The 23835-nt window shown below is 37.2% G+C and overlaps 1 protein-coding gene across 2 annotated transcripts; it reads left to right on the forward strand.

Annotated features, from left to right (window-relative positions):
• Window positions 1-1872: 1872 nt before the first annotated feature.
• Window positions 1873-8727, forward strand: olfcq8 (olfactory receptor C family, q8). Of its 2 annotated transcripts, none has more exons than XM_087293256.1 (6): window positions 1873-2119; window positions 2419-2710; window positions 2890-3699; window positions 3834-4061; window positions 6767-6890; window positions 6980-8727. In XM_087293256.1, the coding sequence occupies exons 1-6, from the start codon at window positions 1899-1901 to the stop codon at window positions 7885-7887; spliced, it is 2583 nt and encodes an 860-aa protein (XP_087149382.1). In that variant the 5' UTR covers window positions 1873-1898; the 3' UTR covers window positions 7888-8727. The 2 variants fall into 2 exon arrangements, with proteins under 2 accessions (XP_087149382.1, XP_087149383.1); XM_087293257.1 differs by having other exon boundaries at window positions 3852-4061.
• Window positions 8728-23835: the final 15108 nt, after the last annotated feature.

Genomic DNA, 23835 nt, shown 5'->3' on the forward strand with positions numbered 1-23835 from the left:
TTAGCATATTCATACGGGGGAGAAGGCAGGGAGGGGTTTTGCGCTCGTACATGTTGCGCTCAGTTTCACTTTCTTTCGGATGTACAAAGAGAATATGCGTGCTGACTTGTCGCGCACAATCACAATGTAACAAGTAAGAGTAAGCGTCTGTTCAAATGTAGTGGAGTAAAGTGTACATATATTCAATCAAAAATGTAGTCAAGTAGAAAGTAAAACCCTGCTGAAAAATCTAGCTTAAACCAGCCTAGGCTGTTAGCTGGTTGACCAGCCTGGTTTTAGAGGGGTTTTGGCCATTTCCAGGCTGATTTCCAGCCATTTCCAGCCTGGTCTTTGCTGGTCAGCCTGGAAAATGACCAGCTAAATCCAGCTTGACCAGCCTGGTTTAAGCTGGACATAGCTGGTTTTGGCTGGACTCCCAGCCTGGCTAGGCTGGTCAAGCTGGTTTTAGCTGGTCATCTCCCAGCCTGACCAGCTAAGACCAGGCTAAAAATGGCTGAAAACCAGCCTGTAAATGGCCAAAACCCCTCTAAAACCAGGCTGGTCGACCAGCGAAAACCAGCCAACCAGGCTAGGCTGGTTTAAGCTGGATTTTTCTGCAGGGAAGTTGCTTACATTTTTGATACTAAGTGCAAGTACAAGTACAAAGTAGCCAAAAAAAAAAAAAAAAACACTTAAGTAAAGTAACGATGTCCATTTACTTAAGTACTTTACACCACTGGTGATGCTTAATGACTAAATGACATACTGTATAACTAAACCACTACTTAGCAATTTGCTCAATGCTTTGCCATAGTTTCTACAAGCATAAATTCAGGATAGCTTGAAAGAGCCATTGATAAAAAAAGAAAGCTTCTGAATTTGTAAATCTATGGGAACCTTTAGGTAATTGGATTTTTTTTCTATAGATTTACAGTTGAAGTCAGAATTATTAGCTCCCTTTAGAATTTTTTTTCTTTTTTAAATATTTCCTAAATTATGTTTAACAGGGGTGAGGCAATGGCGGAGTAGGTAGTGCTGTCGCCTCACAGCAAGAAGGTCGCTGGGTCGCTGGTTCGAACCTCGGCTCAGTTGGCGTTTCTGTGTGGAGTTTGGATGTTCTCCCTCGTGGGTTTCCTTCGGGTGCTCCGGTTTCCCCCACAGTCCAAAGACGTGTGATACAGGTGAATTGGGTAGGCTAAATTGTCTGTAGTGTATGAGTGTGTGTGTGGATGTTTCCCAGAGATGGGTTGCGGCTGGAAAGGCATCCGCTGTGTAAAAACTTGCTGAATAGGTTGGCGGTTCATTCGGCTGTGGCAACCCCAAATTAATAAAGGGACTAAGCCGACAAGAAAATGAATGAATTAATGAGTGTTTAACAGAGCAAGGAAATTCTCACAGTATGTCTGATAATATTTTTTTCTTCTGGAGAAAGTCTTATTTGTTTTATTTCAGCTAGAAAAAAAAGCAGTTTTTAATTATTATGAAACCATTTTAGGGCAAACAAATTATTAGCCCTTTAAGCTATTTTTTTTTCTTGATAGTCTACAGAACAAACCATCATTATATAAAAACTTGCCTAATTACCCTAAACTGACTTGTTAACTTAATTACCCTAGTTAAGCCTTTAAAATGTCACTTAAAGCTGTATAGAAGTGTTTTGAAAAAGATCTATTAAAATATTATTTATTGTCATCATGGCAAAGATAAAACCGAAAACAGAAATTGGGGAAAAAATTAAACTAGGGGGCTAATAAGTCAGGGGGGGCTAATAATTCTGACTTCAACTGTAGGCTATTTTTGTGGCAAAAAATAAACAAAAAACAAGCTGATATCTAGGTTGTTGATTGTCACCGCCTCTCTTATAAAATAACATCTTGTACAAGCTGAGGGCTTTAGTTCCTCAAACACCTCAAACAGAAATGTGGATAACTTTGCTTATTAATATTTACTTAATTTTAAAATGTATCTCTGCAGCTGTAGTCCTCAGAGCAGGTGCCTGTCAGCTCCAGGGACGTTTCAGGCTAAACGGAATGTACCAGGATGGAGATGTTATACTTGGTGGCATGTTTGAGGCTCATTTTTTCACTTTGTACCCTGAGCTGACTTTCAGAACAGAGCCAGCTCCACCATACTGTGAAATGTGAGTGAGTAAGATTGGATGCATAATTATGAAAGATGAGAGAATGGGTGATGATGATAATAATAATGGTTATAGTTGTAACTCAGCTTGATAAAGAAACCACTATATATTTTATTGTGTGTACTCCTGAAGAGTTCTATAGTTGATGAGTGAAAATTGACAATTTAGCTGTGTATTAATGCCTTTTATTTAGGTTTATATATATATATATATATATATATATATATATATATATATATATATATATATATATATATATATATATATATATACACTAAATATCAACTTTTCTTCTGTAGATTTAGTATGGAAAGTTTCCAGAATGTGCAAACCATGGCTTTTGCAATAAATGAGATTAATATGAATCCCAATCTTCTGCCTAATATCATTCTTGGTTACCATATTCATGACAACTGTGTGACGTTTGGAATGGCATTGCGAGCTGCCATGTCCCTGGTTAGTGGGATAGAGGAGTCCTTCATAAACCTAAACTGCACTGGTCCTCCTCCGATAATTGGAATTGTGGGGCATCCAAGTTCAACTCCTTCCATTGCAATTTCCAGTGTTTTGGGACTATTTCGAGTACCTATAGTAAGATAAGATGAAAAAAGCACAAGAAAATCAATATACAGATATGATCAATTAATTCATTAATAATTAATAATAATATATTGATTAATTTGTTTGTTGTATTCATTTAATTTTAAAAAAGCCCCGTTGGATGATAACACTATTTCTGCTATGTTCTTCCTCCTTTGATCACTAATCAGGTTAGTCACTATGCTACGTGTTCCTGTTTGAGTGACAGAAAAAAGTACCCCTCTTTCTTCAGAACAATCCCCAGTGATGCCTTCCAGGTGCGGGCTATGATTCAACTCATTAGTCATTTTGGATGGACCTGGGTTGGTCTCCTCTACAGTAATGATGACTATGGTACCTATGCTGCTCAGTCCTTTCATCAAGAAATGCAGTTATTTGGAATTTGTATTGCTTTTTCTGAACCACTGCGGTATGATAGCAACCCCAGAGATATTCAACGTATAATGGCAGTGATTCAAGCCTCAACATCTAGAGTGGTGGTTGTTTTTTCTCCATCAACTTTAGTGATACCTTTAATAAATGAAGTGGTGTTGCAGAATATGACAGGCAGGCAGTGGATTGCAAGTGAATCTTGGGCCACTTCACCTGTCTTTTACACTCCACATTTCCTGCCCTTCCTTGGGGGCACACTTGGCATAGCCATCAGACGTGGAGAGATTGAGGGGCTCCGTGAATTTCTTTTACAGCTTCGTCCACAAAATGATCCAAGAAATAATATGCCTAAGATTTTCTGGGAGAACATGTTTGGATGTAGTTTTGAAACTGGGGCACAAGCAAAAAATGTGTGTACAGGACAGGAAGATCTGAGCACCACAAACACATCTTACACTGATGTTTCAGAATTGAGAGCAGCAAATAATGTCTATAAGGCAGTTTATGCCCTGGCACATGCACTTCATGACCTAATGAAGTGTGAGGAGGGGAAAGGACCATTCAGTGGAAACAGCTGTGCTGACATAACTAATCTAAAACCGTGGCAGGTAAGACCAACAGATAGATAGCAAATTTTCTATATCCATATGAAAATCAAAACATGTCTTCATTTAAATAAACATAAAAACAAAAAACACTGATTATAATAATATAACTTTTGTCCTGTCTATAAACTGCACAGCTTGTTCACTATCTACAGAAAGTGAACTTCTCCACACGCTTTGGGGATCATGTGTCATTTAATAAGAATGGAGATGCTCTGGCCATCTATGATGTGATGAACTGGCAGCCAGGCTCAGACAGATCAATAAGAATCCACACAGTAGGTGTAGTGAGGGAAGAGCCAGAAAAAGGATTGATGCTGACACTGGATGAGGATGCAATATACTGGAACTTTGAGACAAAAAAAGTAACTTTGCATTATATTGTCATTTTTTTTTTTTTTCAAAATTGAAAACTAGATTACAAATCACAATAATTGAATAAAAAATTAAGCAATTTTTGCTTAAATTTTTCAAATTGGTTTCATGCATGTAGCCTTGTTAAAAGTGTCCTATATGAACATGCTTTGCATTTATTTTCTCCAGGTTTTGGGTTTTTGTTTTTCTAGAAAATTGTAAAGCAGAAAGTGGAAAACCATTTGATATGAACCCCAAAAAAAACCTGTAGAAAAATATGTATATATCATGTAATTCTTTAAATATGAAAACACAAATAACTAATTCATTTGTCTTAAAAATCCCCAGAGTAGAGATTATTTGGTCCCACACTGCAAAAAATAATCATCAAAGTAATCAAAGTAAAAAGATAACATAAAAGAATCAAGAGTCAAAGAGCCCAAGTAAAGTAAAAAACACTCTCAACAATAAGCCATCTAACAAAACAAGTATTTTCAGATCTCATTAAGAACTTGTGTAGATATCTGACAGAAATGAATTCAAAATTATTAGTAATAAGTAACAGTAAGCGATTAGTAATTTGGGATTTAGTGACCTGATATTGCATTTTTAAACAGTCAAATCATGTTGAAAAAAAAAAGCTTCTGTTTTAAAAATACAGGTGTTCCGGTGGACAGCAGGGCCTAAAGCTGTGAGTGAAGTCAGTTGTATTTTTTTTTCTTCAGTGTTTCTGCTTGTTAACAGCATGAGTTTATCATTAACGTTCAAGCAGCTTCTTTGTGCGGGTGGGACCAAATACAAGTTTATTTTACTCTGAAGAGTTTGCAGTGTATCAAACTGTGTATCAAAAAGTCAACTTTAGGATAAAGATACTGTATGAGTTAAAGGGTTATGTTGTTTTTAAATGGGGTATTATGGATGCACAAAGAAAAAAAAAAACATTAAACAAGACCAATAATGTTTATTTGTTGGGAACACTGTATTACCATATTCTCATGACTTATGTACTTATAAAGTCATTTCCCACAAGCAACTGTAGTTGCCACTTGGACTTTTGACAAAGTATACAAAATACTATAGATCTCTTGAAAGATTTGTTTTGTTTGGATGAGTTTAGTGACCTTCATAATCAGGGTTTAAGATTAACTTTTTTGATCACCAGCCACTGTAGTTAGTGTAGTTAGTAGTTTTCCATCGTTACTAGCCACTTGCCATTTTCACTAGCCACAATTTTGTTGTTGGGAAAAAATATTTTATATGTATAAATTTGAATTTGGTATGGGTTGCGGCATGCTAAAAATTACTTGATTTAGATTTTGTGTTTTTTCCACTTGCCTCCTCATTCATTTACCTATTTTTTGTTTATGAGCTAACTCGATGAACATGAGCAAATGGGTTATGCTTTCATAAAAAAGTGTCGCATTGCAATTAGTTTTCTTTTTACAGGACTTTTCAGGGCTCAACACAATAAGGATTTACCTTTTTTTCCTCCAGCCACACCAAACTAATTATTTTCTTGGCACAAATTTAAATAAAGTTTCAAAACAAGCAAAATACTGCGTTATACATACACTTTTTATTCAACAAAACTGCGGACATTTTAAACATATTTATTATCATGCATCTAAAACTATGCGCAATGGTCTGTTTTGGCTCAAGATCCCAGATCACGAGTTAACTATGCACACAACAATATATTAAAGCAATATTATTGTAAAGGATTATTATTAAACTATATTAACAAAAATAACAGCAAACAAAAAGCAGGTAAAAAACATTCTGTGCGTGATAATGAAAGGATGATGCCGTGCACATGGTTAATGTTAGGCCAATTAATAATCTGTTCAAAGAAGGGTTAAAGCGAAAGTGGCAACAACTGCTGCTGCTTACAAAGAATCTCGAGCCCATGAAGGACTGTGGGTGCACGAGCATCGCACTAGTTTCTTTTCCAGGCACATTTGCTTCAAGGGAGGAAACGGCACAGAAGCTTTTAAACACTCGCGCGTCAAATTATCCATATGCGCAACACTAAAGCTCTCGGCAGTGAGTAAGGAAAGCCTGTATCAGCGTGTGCATGATCCACTTATTTGTTATTCACCTGCTTTCTTTTGCTACCGCGAAAAGCTGTTTTTGTCAGCCGTGCTGCTTCTTAATTAATTTAGTTAAATCTGTTAATCTGTAATCTGCAGTTTAATCTGAAGTGACGACGAGCCAGCACTGACAATAGATTCGATATGCACAATGAAAAAAAAAAGAGTTTCAGTCAGCCAAAGTGGCTAGTGGAAGTGGCTGTCTAACCCGCCACAACCTAAATCTGCCCGCATTTGGCGGCTGTTAATGTAAAGCCCTGTTCATAATTATATTGATATATATTTGTTAACAAAAAATATGAAAAGTTTTTTTAGTAATATCATAATTTCCATTATTTGACAGGTTTTGTCTTCATTTTGCATCATGGAATTAGGGGTTGGAAGTTGAAACCCTTGCGTGACAGATAGGAAATCAATTTCATTATATTATTTTAAATCCTTTATTTGGTTGTTTGCTTGCATTTAGAATTTAAACATGGACAACATGTAAAAAATTACTTATAAAAGGAAAATGGCACATATGAACTTTGGCATCTACAGTTGCAAGTGGGCTTAAATTAGTTAATTCAGGTGACATAACCAAAGAGATCTCAAATAAATGACATATCAAGTGATGTCTTTGACAGCCACCACAGTCTGTTTGCAGTGAAAGCTGCCCGCGAGGAAGCAGACAAGCCACAAGAAAGGGCCATCCTGTCTGCTGTTTTGACTGCCTGCCATGTAGAGATGGGGAAATTTCTAACACAACAGGTGAGTAAATTGTTGTTGACAATGTTTAAATTCGAATTTAAAAGCTTTTTTTATTACATTTTAATTTTCTTTCTTATTTAAACATACAGATCCTACTAAGTGCACAGTCTGTCCAGATGATTTCTGGTCTAATCTATATAAGGATCAGTGCATTCCCAAAGAAGTAGAGTTTCTGTCCTATTATGATCCTCTGGGCATATCTTTGACCACTGCTTCACTGCTTGGCACCTGTTTCTGTGCTTTTGTGATGGTCATCTTTGTGCATCACCATAACACTCCCATAGTACGAGCCAACAATTCAGAGCTCAGCTTCCTGCTGCTTTTCTCTCTCAAACTGTGTTTCCTGTGTGTGCTTCTCTTCATTGGTCGACCGCAGTTGTGGACATGTCAGTTAAGACATGCTGTGTTTGGCATAAGCTTTGTCCTGTGCATCTCCAGCATTCTGGTCAAGACTATGGTGGTAATAGCTGTGTTTAAGTCCTCTAGGCCTGAGGGCAAAAAAGCAATGAAATGGTTTGGAGCAGCTCAACAAAGATGTACAATTCTGGTCCTAACAGCCATCCAGGTTGTTATATGTGCAGTCTGGCTATCAACTGCCTCTCCAACTCCCCATAAAAACAACCTGTACATCCGCTCTATAATAGTATATGAATGTACTATAGGCTCAGTGACTGGATTTTCAATGCTTTTGGGATACATTGGACTGTTGGCAGCAGTAAGCTTCCTTATAGCCTTCCTGGCAAGAAATCTTCCAGATAATTTTAATGAAGCAAAGTTTATCACTTTTAGCATGTTGATCTTCTGTGCTGTATGGATTACATTTGTTCCAGCATATGTGAGCTCTCCAGGAAAATACTCGGTGGCTGTAGAAATATTTGCTATTTTAGCTTCTAGTTTTGGACTATTAGTGGCAATATTTGCCCCAAAGTGTTACATTATCCTTTTACATCCAGAAAGAAACAATAAAAAAACCATCATGGGAAGAGAGACACATTAGGGATAGTAAACATTAATCTGTTTGTGCAATTGTGAAAACTTGTTTAATACTATTTCATTGTTTCTAATCTGGGTCGCCATATCGGAATGAACCACCAACTTATCCAGCATATGTTTTACGCAGCAGATGCCCTTGCAGCCGCAACCCATCTCTGGGAATTTGTAGCAACTTCTATCTGCTTAATAGAAAATTACACTAATGTATGTACATGCAGACCATAAAGGTAAAGCTGCTTTGAAGTGTATATTGTGTTTATTTTTAATAAACATGACTTATGTAATGTAATTTATGTTTAATTCATAATATAATTATATTTTGATGACAGGATTATGGGGCGTAATGGTGGCACATTGGGTAGCACAATCACCTCACAGCAAGAAAGCCGCTGGTTTGAGCCCCGGCTGGGTCAGTTGGCGTTTTTGTTTGAAGTTTTACCATTTACATTCCTGCGCATAAATGGAAAAAGATTAGGCCTTTGCCAGGTAGCAGAAAACTGACGACATTATGTGAGTTTACATGTTCTCCCCGTGTTTGCATGGGTTTCCTCCAGTTGCTCCGGTTTCCCCCACAAGTACAAATACATGTGGTACAGGTGAATTGAGTGTGCTAAAAATTGACTGTAGTGTATGAATGTGTGTATGAATGTTTCCCATTGATAGGTTGTGGCCGGAAGGGCATCGCACTAGTTCATTCCGCTGTAGTGACCCTAGATTAATAAAAGGAGTAAGCTGAAAAGAAAATGAATGAATAATCAATTTATTGATTTAAACATAATATGACTTCAAAAATGATGCCTCATATAACTTTGGTGGAAAATTATTGCAAGTTGTTTTTTTTTTTAAATTATTATTATTAAAAAACCGAAGCACAGTTGTGGCAGTGTTTAATTTTGGGTAGTTCATAGGATTAATGTGTCGTTCACACCAGACGCAGAAGACGCATCAAGCGTGAGTGATTAACATGTTTACTCAAAGTAAAGACGTGAACAGACATCAGGTGGCATGATTCATGAGAATGAAGCGGCGTGAGTTGAGCGTTTTGCACGATTGATGTTTTGCTTGAATCACTCAACTTCATCATCCAGGTTACGTTTCTGGAGGAGTTTATGAACTCACAGAGCTGGGTGCACCTCTAAAAGGATTTAATTAACTCGTACACTGCTCCAAATGAGTCGGCATTGTTTTTCAGCCTTCATAAAGCACATAAACACAGCTACTCTCTCAATTCAAGAGTTCACACTAAGCTCATGATTTACACATAGCTTATTTGACATGCTATCCCAGGTGAGAGCCCTGAGCTTAAGCGATCCTCGAGCCCAGGGCTCCCCCCTTTTGCAGGGCGAGGGGAGATTGAGCTCAGGTTGATCTCAAACTTCCCCGCTGCTGAGGCCAAGGTGAAGAGTAAGACATTGTATAAAAGGTTTAGGCTTATTTTATCTATAATATACAGCACATTTGGATGGTGGGAGGAAACCGGGGAAACGCACGCGGACACAGGGAGAACATACAAACTACGTACATAAATACTAGATGGCTCAGCGAGGACCCAAAGCTATAGGTATTCTTGCTGTGAGGCAACAGTGCTAGTCACTGGGCCACCGTGCTGCCCATTTTGGACAAAGGAGGATGAAGGGGAGGAGGGGGGTTTCTTCCAGACGAAGATAGTTGTAGAAAGTAAATGAGGATATATATATAGACTTGGGATCTTTAGATTGGAGGATCATGATTAGGTAATGTGGACCAGCTGGGTCAATAATAATTACATGCTCCTCTAGAAATTAGTTTAAAAGTAAACTTCACTAAAATCCATGTTAGCCGTTTAGCAACGAAGCTACAATCATCGGGCAGACAGAAGCCCTGCCTATCAGTCTATGGCTCAGTAAATTAAATGTGCGAATGAAGCGAGTAAACTTAAAATGTTCACAAGTCTATTTACAAGGAAATAGTGCGATTTATCCATGTGTTCCGCGTCTGGTGTGAACACAGCATAAGAGATGAGGAATTGGATCAAGGTGAGATTTATATGTGCTCTTTAAGTACCAATCGACAGCAAATAATTTTGTAACATGCTCAGATAATCATGATTTACGTAACAAGTTATACAAATGCCAGCTTCATAAATACATTTTTTTTACTTAATTAATTGCTTCTATTGTTTTACAGTAAAATGCTCGTATTTCATTAAATTATATTATTATATTACATTAAATCATAATGTTTATCATATTATATTACATTAAAATGTTCTTAGAAAAGTAGAAATACTAATGAATATCTATATTTATTTTTGTTTCATTTTAAAATACCATGTACTTTGCAACAAGAATAGTTCATATTAGAGAATAGAGAATAGTTTGCTACAAGAATTATTCGTATTAATAATTAAATAATTTATTAAATAACTGTTTTTGGCTCGATTTTTCGATTTTCGTAATGGATAAATTACTTTAAAATTCATTATCCACTTGTAGGCGGCATTCCTCTTATTGCTCTAATATACTAGCAGTATTATTAGACATTTATCATTACAATTTAACATTAAAATACTGTTATAGTTCGCCGTTAAAACTGCTGCTCAATTGCTCCTGATGCTGAGCAAAAGATTTGTGAGCACCACTTGGTTTGAATGATTGTTTCCAAGCTAGGCCTATATAATTATTATTATTAATTATAGAACACACACACATTTTCTCTCACACAACAAGCCTTCCTTTTGAAACTTTCGCTGGATTAATGTCGAGTACACAGTAAAAAGAATCCATAAATTAACAGTTTTTAGTATTTTGTGATTTATGTTTTTATTTTTTTGATTATTTATGTATTTATTTATATTGTCTGGGCTGATGTTGTATATTATGCTGCAAAAACTTTGTTATAAACTGTCAGTTCATTTTCTGTTATTTTACAGATTAATTTATCTATAGCCTATATTATTTCTTAAAAATTATATTATTTCAAAAGTCGACAGAGCAGAGATTAAGGTCCCATAATGCAATCCACAACCATAAATAAATGGCAAAGACAAAATACATTAACTGTTAGCAGATATTTTTACAGTGTAGCTTTGCCAGGACGTTATAAGTGTGCAAAACACAGGCTTGGCCTATAGTCGGTGTTACATGGCCTATTATTTAAAACAAAAATATATTTAGTTTAGTTGGACATCTTACTACAGATATGAGGGAGCAAGCAGCAGCTGCAGGAGTGACGAGAATGCCAATGTTGGATCCAACAGCCAAAGAGAACAATTATCTTGAATATTTTAGTTTAAAATAACTGTTTAATAGACATAATAAACTATTTACATATTCTATCATTTGAAACACATACTAGAACGTAGGTGTAGTAAAGTTCGTTGTGGTGGGAAGATGATGACCGGGTCGGCGATTCAGGTAAGCGAACTGATTTATTTTTTTTTTAAATGCCACCACACATGTAGCAGTGTGTGTGTGTGTGTGTGTGCTCTCTCTTCTCCCGACTGCTCCTCCCGTTCTCTTTAAGAAGGGAGTCTCTCCGACCCAATCACTAGAAAGTCATGTGTTATTTATCATTTCTGATTGACCTGATTTGGTGCCGGGTTCCGAGTATGCTCTCCCCCCTTATTGGGTGTTCAATCACGCTCACCTCTCCACATAAACTCTAAATAAGCAGCGGCATATGCTGCTCGATGGCCGACTGTTTTATCCATCAGGCGCTGAAATGCCGCCGGTGCTCCAAACAGCCTGAATGGAAGCGTCACAAATTGATGTAATCCGAACGGCGTCGTGAAGGCGTTTTTTTCGCAGGATATTGGAGATAAGGGGATCTGCCAATATCTCTTCGTTAAATCCAATGTTGAGTTATTCCAATCAGCACCTAACTGGTCGAGCAACTCGTCAATACGCGGCATTGGATAAGCGTCGAATTTCGACACAGCATTCACCTTGCGATAATCCACACAGAACTGGACCGAGCCGTTCGTCTTGGGTACCAGGACAAATGGGCTGGCCCAGTCACTGTGGGATTCTTTTACTACTCCCATTTTCAACATAATACTCAATTCTTCCTGAATCACTTTTTTCTTGTGTTCAGGTAGGTGATAAAGCCAGGTCCTAATGACCATGCCCGGTTCAATCTCGATATAGGGCTGAATCAGGTTAGTCCGACCGGGAATGGGCGAAAACACGTCAGAGTACTCACGTTGGAGATGCCGGATGTCGAGGAGCTGGCTCGCTGAGAGATGATCGCCCCCCATGACCAGAGCGCTTCACCGTTTCCGGCCGGGGCTCTCCGGCCCCATGTCATCCTCGTTAGTAACAAGCGTAGCCAGCGATAAATCCTCCGGCTCCCTTCACTGCTTCAGCAGATTAACGTGATAGATCTGACTTGAATTAGCCCTGTTCGAACAAACCACCTTGTAATCGAGATCACTGACTCGTCGTGAGACCACAAACGGCCCTTGCCAGTTGGCGAGTAATTTAGAGCTGGAAGTGGGTAGCAGTACAAGGACTTTATCTCCCTGTGAAAATTCACGTAGTTTGGTGCCCTCATTATAACGCCGGCGTTGGTCATCCTGGGCCTTAAGCAAATTCTCTGTATAGAGCCGCCCCAGTGTGTGGAGTTTTGCTCTAAATTCCAGAATATACTGAATTTAATTTTTACTATTAGAAGGCTTGTCCTCTTAAGCCTCTCTCGTCCTCCCAAGCCTCTCTAACGACATCCAAAACCCCTCTGGGCTGTCTGCCATAGAGTAGCTCGAAGGGGGAAAACCCCGTGGAGGCTTTAGCGCAATTGTTATGTACATGACCAACTTTGTAATTGGAAAAAATTAACCCTTCACTAGTGAGAAAACAGTTAAACATAGCATCTAAAGCACGAGAATGAGAGATGAACCTCTTCATTCTTTACTTTTACTTTCACTGTCGTGGATAAGGAAACGTGTTGAACGCACAGACATCAATTAGCCTATATATAATTAATTTTGTTTGTTAAGTGCAAAGATTTGTTTCAGAACTTTCTAAATTCAGTTCTAATTTCCAGCAAACAAATAAATGAACAATAAAACTGAAGTGTGGTAAAAAAACTGAGTCATATCCAAATACACATGCTATGCCCCATACGGTCTAAAACCTGACAGACAGGTGGGCAAATCATTATATATATATAATGCTTCTACTAATAATAACTTTATACAAAAGCAAATTGTTATGAAGAAACTGAAAAAAACTGAAAATAGTACTTTTTGTAATATTTTAATCTTTTAATTCTTTTTCATTTGTAAAGATATTTGCGTATTGCTGTACACCCTGTGTGTATTAAGCAATGTGTAAGCGAGGTGCACAAATAACACGCTCTGTGCTGGACTATAGACCTGCTTTCATCTGGTCTGTTGAACACTATTTTAGTTTCTCAAAATAGCAACACTCCAGCAATGCGCCTTAACACACCTCCTTTTTTAGACCAGAAAGTCTATGGGCACACATATGAGCGCAAATGCATTTGCTATACAAACAGCGTGGTGCAAAAAGTCAAAATGACCCTTGCACCAACCTGAAACTAGCAAACAACATTTGCATTGTGCCTTGCGCCGCATTGAGCCGGGTGTATGATAGCGCCCAGAATGTTACAGAAGTGTTTCAATGTGAAAAATAGAAGATTGGTAGATAGAAGAAAAATGGCCCAAAATGATTGTGTAACCGAAAAGGAAAAAAAAAAAACACTTTAATACCCTAGAAGCTATACCTTCACCAAAATTAAAGGAGAGTATTATGGACAATAATAACTTCAATACATTTTGAATAACTACATAGACAAATACATAAATGTGATATTTTATAATTAGTAGTTATATTTTAAACAGAAAAGTAAATTTTTACACACTGCATCATTTCTGTCTGTTCTTCTTGTCATCAAATCTGTCAGTCACACAAAATCCAAAATGAAAGAAGGAGAATGTGTGAAAACTGCGTCAGGCATTTCAAAAACTTCACAGGTAAGACTAAATCTAGGGAAATGACAATATGTTTCCATACACATTGAATCTTTAACATTTTTATAGTTTTACGACTACACATAAGGATTAATTCTCTCTCATAAGCATCAATAGGACAGACCAAATCCAAAATCCTAATAAAGGTATTGTTGAAGTTTTGTCAGACACTTCACAGGAAAGACTAAGTCAACCTCTGCCAACTTTTACAGAGCCCACAACTCATATATGTAACGATGACTTTGTACAGGTAAAAAAAAAAAAAACACAACCTGTTGTGTGTCTACAGCAAAGTCCTTGTTAGGAGTTAATTCCACTAACTTTAAAATACTGGTCTAGGGTAGGGTTGTGATGATGAGGAAATTTCCCCATCGGTTAATCATCATGGGGTGAGGGTTTACTCTTTTTTCTGCTTTCTACTTTGGTTGTCTTTCCACCAGGCCAGAGGATCCTGCTCTGCGTGAATGGCGAGATTCCAAAGCATAGGCGGAGATTTCCAACAGCACTATTTCTTTAATAGTCAAATTTGCAGTCACAGTGTCTAATTTTCTTTTTTAATAAACTGGCCAAAGTTTTTTTTTTCTTGTGGGCTGTCAGTCGACCACGACATTGGCTGTTATCATCCGATGGGGCCAATGTGTCCTCTTTAATAAAACATAGCACAGGGAGAAGAGATGACGCGGTTACGTTATTCTCTCAAGACAGAATGTCAGTAAACTCACTTACTGGCTTTAACGCTTTGTTCAGTGATTGCAACACATCCGCTTCTTGCCATGTAATGTTCCCATTGACTTCACGATCTTCAGCAAGAACTCAATTGATGGGCGTCCTCTGCTCTAGCATCCTATTAATACTTTTTTGCTTAGAGCTCAAGCGAGTTGCACAGTCCTCAAGGAGAAAATAAATCCATTATTGTTATTGTAATTTTTATTATTAGGTATGCACCAATACCAGTATCGGGTATCGGCTTGTACTCGTATTGTGGTGAATAAAATGCTCTCCCATTTTCTCAAAGTGCCACAAGGAGGCGCTGCTCTGTTCTGCCCTCTGTCGAGCTTCCAAAACCTTACTTCCGGGGTCGGGAGGAAGCGGAAGGTCAGGTACACAATAGAAGACCATAAAAGGGGGTGTTGAGGGTTGCTCCGGGTGGCTGTTGTTGTTGTTGTGGTTGTTAGAGCTGCTGTTGGAGTTGCTGGTTTTTTATTTGCGTGTTGGTGGTGAAATCGTGGGGAGAGAAAAAGACGAAAAAACAAGAAAGATGCAAAGGTGAAGAGCTGTTGGCTTTGAAGATGGAGGTGTGGCGATAAATACTGTGGTGTGAAAGTGATGGTGGACAGGCTGACCAGAAAAACTACACGAGCGATTAAGTGCGAGGGGTCTGCAGGATCTTATGGGGATCGAAAGCCAAGGTGGACCTGTACAGAATCAGCGTTGTTTGCCGGGTCAGTTATATAGGTCATTCACATTCATTCATACACCCATACAATCCACACCCATTGCTACTCAATTTCACAAACTTTCTTTACATTTCTCTTTCTCTCTGGTTTCTGTTACCTCAGCCACACGTTATTATTGTTTGTTTGATTGATTGTTTGTTTGATGTTTTATTTCTTTTATTTTATTGACTTATCTAAGCAGTGATTTTTTTTGTTGTTGTTGTTAAAAATCGTTCAACCAAGATTGAACAGTGGTAAAAAGAATTAGTTATTATTTAGAAAATACATTTGTTGTGCTGTGTGATAAAAATACAACAGTTGACTTCATTTAAAGTGTGTTGCGTTGTTATTATTTATCCTTTTCTTTTGCATTGTGTATGGTGGTTGAATGCCGGCTGTAGCTAACCAGGGTATTAGTAAATGTTTTTCTTTTTGGCAAGGTAATCTTGTCTGGTGCCCAAAGTTTAATTAAAAATATTGATAACTAATTTTTTTTTTTGTTTGAGGTCTGCTGGGAGTGAGATTAAGGGCTGTGTCCTAGTGGTCACGTGGACTAGCGGTTGAGCGTTGGACCGCGGTGCAAACAGGTCCAGGTTCGAATCCCACTATAACTGGTTTTTGAAATTTATTTTTATTTTTCTTCATTCAAATTATATTTAAACTGAATTATTATTACCAGCCACTGTTACAGTATCATACATGAAAGGCGAATACAATGCATTGATACCACTCAACAGTAATTCACTACATGGATGTCATTTGTTGTCTTATCTGACTTCAATAGATATGTTTCCATCCAAAAAGTCAAATAAACTTTATGGATTATCTGGATTATCGCATAAAAGATGTGTGAATAAAGCAGCGTTAATGTGTACAACTGGTATCTGTATAACTGGTGCCAAATATCAACAGTAAAAACGGAATTTACTGCAGTAGGAGAAGCTGCGTCAATCTTTTCTTCATCTAATAAATGACTTACTCCTCAGAAGGCAATTCTGACATGCAGTGAATGCGCGGTGGCGTTTGAACGTGTCAGACGTGGAGCACAGACACTCTGATTCTGCAGGTCAATAATAATATAATAAGAATAATACTTAAACGGTAAGGCATTTTAGAATGACCAAAACAACATTTCAGATGTTTTATAATGGACTCAGCCTGCTGGTTTGTCTTTTTACATACATTTTGATCATCACATGATCTCTTATAACAAAATCACATGACCTTTTTTAATGTGCATACTTAAGTTTGTGCGGTAAAAGTGTTTCTGTTTATAAGCATCTTTTCTCATCAAATAAAAAGTTTATCCTTCTTAGTTATGTGCATACATTTTTTATGCGCATTTTCAAAAAATATGTGCATAAAAATAGGTGAATGTAAACATAGCTAATGTATTAATTAGCCCAACGTATTATATATTAATAGCTTAGTCCTTATAAACAATGTGTTAAAAAGATACATCATTAACAAATCTATAAGCGACTGAAGAATAAACCAGATATGAGATATGATCTTTGCATAATGATCACAGTTAAATAAGCTAGCTAGCACTCATTTTATATATAAACTATAAATAAAAAATGAAATAAATTTTAAGTAATGGAACATTATGTAAAAAATCTAAAGTCTACAGGCTAAATAAAAGCACCTCATCAGAGCTAAACATCACTGCGGTCACTGCGTGTGTGCCAGTTTACAGCTTCTGTAAAGATAAGACAGCCTATACAGATCACACAATCTCAATAAACACTTGATATAATTGAATAAATATTTCGAAAATTATTGTTAAGGGAATATTTAACAATATGATCTTGCTTTTGGTTATATCGATACCAGCTTTGAGCTCTCACATACTCACTCACCAGTGGCAGTTTACACGTGCTACAAAAGGGTGCTATGCACAGTGGTGAAAAGAGTACTGTGAAATCATTAATTCATTTATTTCCTTGTTGGCTTAGTTCTTTTATTAATCCGGGGTCGCCACAGCGGAATGAACCGCCAACTTATCCAGCACGTTTTTTACACAGCGAATGCCCTTCCAGCCGCAACCCATCTCTGGGAAACTTTCACACACACACTTATACAGTACAGACAATTTAGCCTACCCAATTAACCTGTATCATCTGTCTTTGGACTGTGGGGGAAACCGGAGTAGCTGGAGGAAACCCACGCAAACGCAGGGAGAACATGCAAACTCCACACAGAAAGGCCAACTTAGCCTGAGGCTCGAACCAGCGACCCATCGACCTACTTGCTGTGAGGCGACAGCACTGCCTACTGCGCCGCCTTCAAAAGACATGTTTTAGTGAAGGTTTAATTTCTGCATTATACAAGATGCTGGTGTCAGGATCAAAGGAATCTTCAAATTGTAAATTGGAAGCTTGGAGATTAGATCTTATTAGGGATATTTCTACAGAGGACTGGATGAAGACATGCGAGGAAGCTCAATCACTGACAATGAACACTTGTCTGAAACTGTTACAATATAAATGGTTGACGAGGATTTACTAAACTCCAGTTTTATTACATAAATATAATGAAAATATTACAGATACGTGCTTGAGATGCAGGGACCATAAATGAACGTTGTTTCACTGTATATGGGAATGTAAAGAAATACAAAAAGGAAAGGTGTGAAAGAAATTATAGAAAATGTTCTTGAGGTTAATATACCAATGTCTGCTTTATTTTTTTTAATTTCATTCATATCCCAAGGAGATCAAGTTGAAAAAGACGGAGCATATATTGATGAATATATGTATTCTACAAACTAAATTATTATTTTTATAAACTGAAAAAGTATATGTGCACAAAATATAGGCTGTTGGCTGAAAGAGATGGTAACAATCATGACTATGAAAAAAAAAAACCTCATATGATAAGAAATAAATACATAATTTTGATAGAGTTTGGGGAACTTTTATACTGTTTTTAAAAGGTGGTGGATTTGGAAATGTTTTTTTAGATGATTAGTAACAGAAGTGAAATTGTATTCTGATTAAAATACTGAGAAGCCTTTTGTTTTGTTTGTTTGTTTGTTGGTTTATGTTAAATAGGACACGTGGAAATGTGTATGTACATGTTAAAACATAATAAAAAATTTAAAGAATCAATAGTTTTAAACAAGGTGAACTTTTAGATTTAAACCTCAGCTGGATGTTTTTTTTTTATGCGCTTAGAGTTGTTACACACTGCATGGAAGGTCATTTTCAAATTTTTAACAAACCAAGGAAATTTTTTACATAAAGTATATTTTTAGGTCAGTATTATTAGCCTCAAGAATTATTTACTGTATGTTTTTTATTGTCTACACAACAAACCATTTATACAATAACTTCACTAATTATTCAAACTTTTCCAGTTAACATAACCTAATTAAGTTTTTAAATTACACTTTAATTTGAATACTTTATTTTGAATCAAAAGCTATAGAATACTTAAAGGGACTTTATCTGAATACAATCTTGCAAAATAGCTAGTAAAATATTATGCACTGACTGTCACCATGGAAAAGAATAATTTCTAATTATTAGAAATTAGTTTAACTATTATGTTTAAAAACATGTTACACTACAGACAATTTAGCCTACCCAATTCACCTGTACTGCATGTCTTTGGACTGTGGGGGAAACCGGGCCACCTGGAGGAAACCCACGCGAACGCAGGGAGAACATGCAAACTACACACAGAAATGCCATCTGAGGTTTTAACCAGCGACCCAGTGACCTTGCTGTGAGGCGACAGCACTACCTACTGCGCCACTGCGTCGCCCAAATAGAAATCAAATATTGGAGAATTAGAAAATAATGTTAATTAGCAAATTAATAATAATAGCAAAAAAAAAAAAAAAACATTTGTGAGATAAAGTAAATGGGGGTCTTTGGGTTTTATAGTCCCAGGGCCGAATATGTTCTTAATCCAGCCCTGACCACATGACAGCAAGTTATTAATTAGCTGTGCAAACAACTAAGTTACTAAGTGGTAACTAGACAATATATTTATAATATTAGCAAACTGATGTTACCGGTAGACTTTTCATATGGTTACATTTTTTACATAGTTTAAAAAAGTATGAATACTTAAATACATTTAAAATACTTAATGTTACAAGTTAATGTTAGCTGCAGTGCAGTACTCCAACGTACAGTAAACACATTGCATTGGTTGTAATTACTCATATGGTCATGCTTATTCATTTGGCAAAAAAAATAATATATATATATATATATATATATATATATATATATATATATATATATATATATATATATATATATATAAATCACATTTTCATTGAGCTGCTTCTCAGACTGATCAGTACAGTGATGTGTTCTGCCTATTCAATGCTAGCTTTAAATCTTATCAGGTTAATTATAACCATTAAAAAATCAACCAAGTACAAAAGAACAGCAATGGGAAACTTGTGGACTTGATATCTTGACAGGGTAGAGTTTGTGCCACCCCCATAAACACAATAATTTACCATTTGTTTGAATAGATATACAATTTAACATGTTTAATAAAAAAGGTCAGGAGAGAGTTTGTCAAAAATATTAGCTTATATTGCATTGGGGGTATCCCCAATGCAATACAATAATTAAATTCAGGAGGTGTGCACAGATTTACATTTTCTTGACTCCAGCATGTTTACACAGCTGACATGAACAGGTGGAGTTTTAGTGGCATTTGTCACTTCTCAATCACACCCAAATATACTTCCTCTTTTTGCTAACTTCTCTGCATCCCAGAACTGAACAGATAATTGCACCTTCAATATATTTCACAACTACTACAAGTATCCAGCTTCTTCTGACAGTACACACGTCTAAACTTCTTGCGACAGGAAGTCTAGTGCAGGGTGCCCCCAACTATTTTTAATCTTATTTTGCAATTTCCCTCTTTAGCAGTTCCTTCTAAGAAGTATAAGCACAGTAAGAAAGAAGTACAGTATGTTTGGTTAATATGTGGTATCATACATAAGAAAATTGATTTATCTGTTGGTAGTCTAATTTTTTTTTTATAAAAGAGACAAAAATAATAATAAATTCCTTTTTCCCACACATGATAATGATAAATGATAATACTAACGCCACAAAAAACATCAGCTGATTCTACTAAATGCTACTCTGCACACTGGTTACAGTGCCTGCAAGATAAGTATCTCCTGCTACGTCACCAATCACCAACCACAGTTTCCCAGAAAGTGGTATACAAACTTTTTCTTCCAAATCTGTTCCCTTGCCTGTCATTATTTTAATATCTTATATGATGGTATTATGCAGTATTTTCACACACGGTTCTACCTTTGTTTTTAGAATTGTTTTAAGACCTGCTTTGCGGTGTCAGTTCACTGACACCAATATAATCTCAGTGTTCTGTTCTGGTAACTGAAAACCTTAGGAAGTTGGTTTATTTTGAATCAGAGGTGGTATCAGGCATGTTAAAAAGTAATTTGTGGATAAGTACTGGAAAAGTGAACTGTTTCAAATGATTCAGTTTGATTTAATGCACAAACACTTATTTGTGTATTTTACTGAAAATTATAATAAAACGTAAATCACAAGACAACATTGTCAAACCTGACTTCTTTTTACCCTTTAAGTATGACTTAATGTTGTTACAGAATTATAGCCCAATTAACACGTAAATAACTACATATTCATAATTAAAGGGTAAGTTCACTGCAAAAAAAGAAAAAAAATAATAAAAAAATTATTACAACTCAAAATAAGAAGAGTTGGGATAGTATGAAAAAAGCAAATAAAAAATGAATTTTTTGCTTTGACTTGTGTTTAATTGCAGACAATATGAACAGTGGTCAACTTCATTTCATTAGTAAATTTACATCCTTTCCTGTCAATCAGACCTGCAACACAACAATTGAAAAAAAGTTGGGACAGGAGCAATTTAGGGCTAGTAATCAAATAAGTTCAATCAATCAATAAATTGGTTTAATGATGTATTTTGAAACAGGTGGTGTCAACATGAGATTGTAATTATGATTTGGTTCAAAAGCAGCATTCAAGAAAGGTCTAGTCCTTTTGGAGCAAAGATGTGCAGAGGATCGCTAGTTTGCCAACAAATTCATTAAAAAATTTATTGAAATGTATAAAAACAATGTTTCTCAAAGAAAGATAGAAAGACATTTTGATATTTCACATATTTTAATTTACAGATTTAAGGAATCTGGAGGAATTTCAGTGCAGAACAGACAATGGCACAGGTGTAAACTGTACAACCATGATCTATGATTAATCATGCGTCACTGCATTAGGAATCATCATTCATCTAAAAGAGATATCACCACATGGGCTTTTGTCACGTACCACAATACGCTGTTACATCCACAAATGCTTCATGCTATCAAACAGTGAAATGTGTACTGTGGTCAGAGGAATCACTATTTAAAGTATTTAGCAAGAAATGTATTCCGTGTGCTCTGGACTAATGAATAAAAACATAATCCAGACTGTTATCAAATCAATCAAATCAAATCACTTTTATTGTCACATCATCAGCAGCAAGTGTGCAATGATGAGTGAAAAGCTTAGATCCTGGCTCCAGACAGTGCAAAATACAGAAACGCAAAAACAGCGACAATGTGAAATTGACAGCAATATGTACAATGAATAGGTGTCCAGTTGTAGGCAGTATTGTTTCAAGTATGGATTGGTAAAAGTGCAGTGCATGCTAAATATTGATGGTGTGCATTGAGGGGTATGGAAGAGTCTGTGTGTGGTGTGTTAAGTGTTCATCAGCCTGATAGTCTGAGGGAAGAAGCTCTCCTTCAGCCGGCTGGTGCGTGATTGGATGCTGCGGAACCATCTGCCTGAGGGTAGCAGAGACAAAAGTTTACGGCTTGGGTGGCTGGAGTCGCTGATAATTCTCTTGGCTTTCCTCATGCACTGGCTGGTGTAGATGTCCTGGAGGGAGGGAAGCTCACCTCCTACTACGCGTCCAGCAGTTAGCACAATCCTATGTAGGCCTTTGCAATTGCTGCTGGTGCTATTCCCATACCAGGTGGTGATACAGCTAGACAAGATGCCGTCCACAGTGCAGGTGTAGAATGAGCGGAGGATGTGGGGGCTCATTCCAAACCTCCTGAGACACCTGAGGAAGAAGAGACGTTGTTGTGCCTTCCTCAGCACTGCGCCTGTGTGAGCATTCCATGTCAATCCTCAGCCATGTGTACTCCAAGAAACTTGAAAGTGCTGACTCTCTCCACTGATGTCCCATTGATGGTGATGGGGTGTGTTCTTTCTTCTCTCCCCTGAAATCCACCACCAGCAGCTTGGTTTTGCTGATGTTGAGTGAGAGGTGGTTTTCCTCACACCACTGCGTCACAGTGTGCACCTCCTCTCTGTAGGCTGTCTCATCATTATCGGTGATTAGGCCCACCACCGTTTTGTTATCAGCAAATTTAACGATGACGTTGCAGCTGTTAGGCTGTACAGTCATGTGTGTACGGGGAGTACAGGAGTAGGCTGAGAACACAGCCCTGTGGAGCACCAGTGTTGAGGATCAGTGTTGATGATGTAATGTTGTTCATACTGACCTCCTGGCGTCTGTCTGACAGGAAGTCCAGGATCCAGTTGCACAGTGAGCTGTGAAGACCCAGATCTTGGAGCTTCACCACCAACTTGGCAGGCACTATGGTGTTGAATGCTGAGCTGTAGTCTACAAACAGCATTCTCACATATGTGTTTTTGTTTTTTAGGTGAGACAGAGCGGTGTGCAAGGTGAAAGCATTTGCATCATCAGTGTAGCGATTATTCTTGTATGCAAATTGCAGAGGGTCAGTGTGAGCGGGCAGTACAGAGCAGATGTGGTTTTTAATTAGCTTCTCAAAGCACTTGCTGAAGATGGATGTCAGTGCAACTGGACGCCAGTCATTTAAGCATGTGGTTTTAGCTGATTTTGGTATAGGCACAATTGTAGCTGTCTTAAAGCATGTGGGAACCACAGACAGAGACAGCGAGAGGTTTAAGATGTGTGTGAAAACCCCCTCTAGCTGGTGTGCGCATGCTTTAAGTACACGTCCAGGAATGCCATCTGGGCCCGTCGCTTTCCGGATGTTCACGTGATGGAAAGATCTCCTCAAGTCCGCTACAGAAACAGAGAGTGTGCTGACAGTTTTGGTTACAAACAACAAATCCAAAAGCCAGGGTCTGTCATGGTATGGGGTTGTGTCAGTGTCCTTGTGTAACTTGCACTTCTGTGATGGCACCATTAATGCTATAAAAAGTACCTAGAGATTTTATGGTGCCTTCTTTTCCAGTGATGCCCATGCATATATTAATTAGACAATGCAAAACTGACAATTGTGTCCTGATTTTGCAATGCAAAACCATATTCTGCACACAAATACGAAGTCCTGTCTGTGGTAAAAAAAATAAATAAATAAAAATAAAAATAAATTTACCGAAATAAAGAAACCAAATAAATCTAACAAAAACAGCAAACACACTAAAGATGACAATTTAACACTTTGAACGCTAATGATGATACTGATGTGATCAGTCTTGACTGGTCTTTGTTCATGTTG

The sequence above is a fragment of the Danio rerio genome, chromosome 18 (assembly GCF_052040795.2).
Source record: "Danio rerio strain M-AB ecotype USA chromosome 18, GRCz13ab, whole genome shotgun sequence".
NCBI classification, from domain to species: Eukaryota; Metazoa; Chordata; class Actinopteri; order Cypriniformes; family Danionidae; genus Danio; species Danio rerio.

What these genes read in the sequence shown, in the direction of transcription:
- olfcq8 (XM_087293256.1), top strand. Translation starts at nt 1,899, where the DNA reads ATGTGGATAACTTTGCTTATTAATATTTACTTAATTTTAAAATGTATC. An exon ending in GACTATTTCGAGTACCTATA is followed by an intron (nt 2,711 to 2,889) that starts GTAAGATAAGAT and finishes ATCACTAATCAG; the next exon opens with GTTAGTCACTATGCTACGTG. An exon ending in GGAACTTTGAGACAAAAAAA is followed by an intron (nt 4,062 to 6,766) that starts GTAACTTTGCAT and finishes TGTCTTTGACAG; the next exon opens with CCACCACAGTCTGTTTGCAG.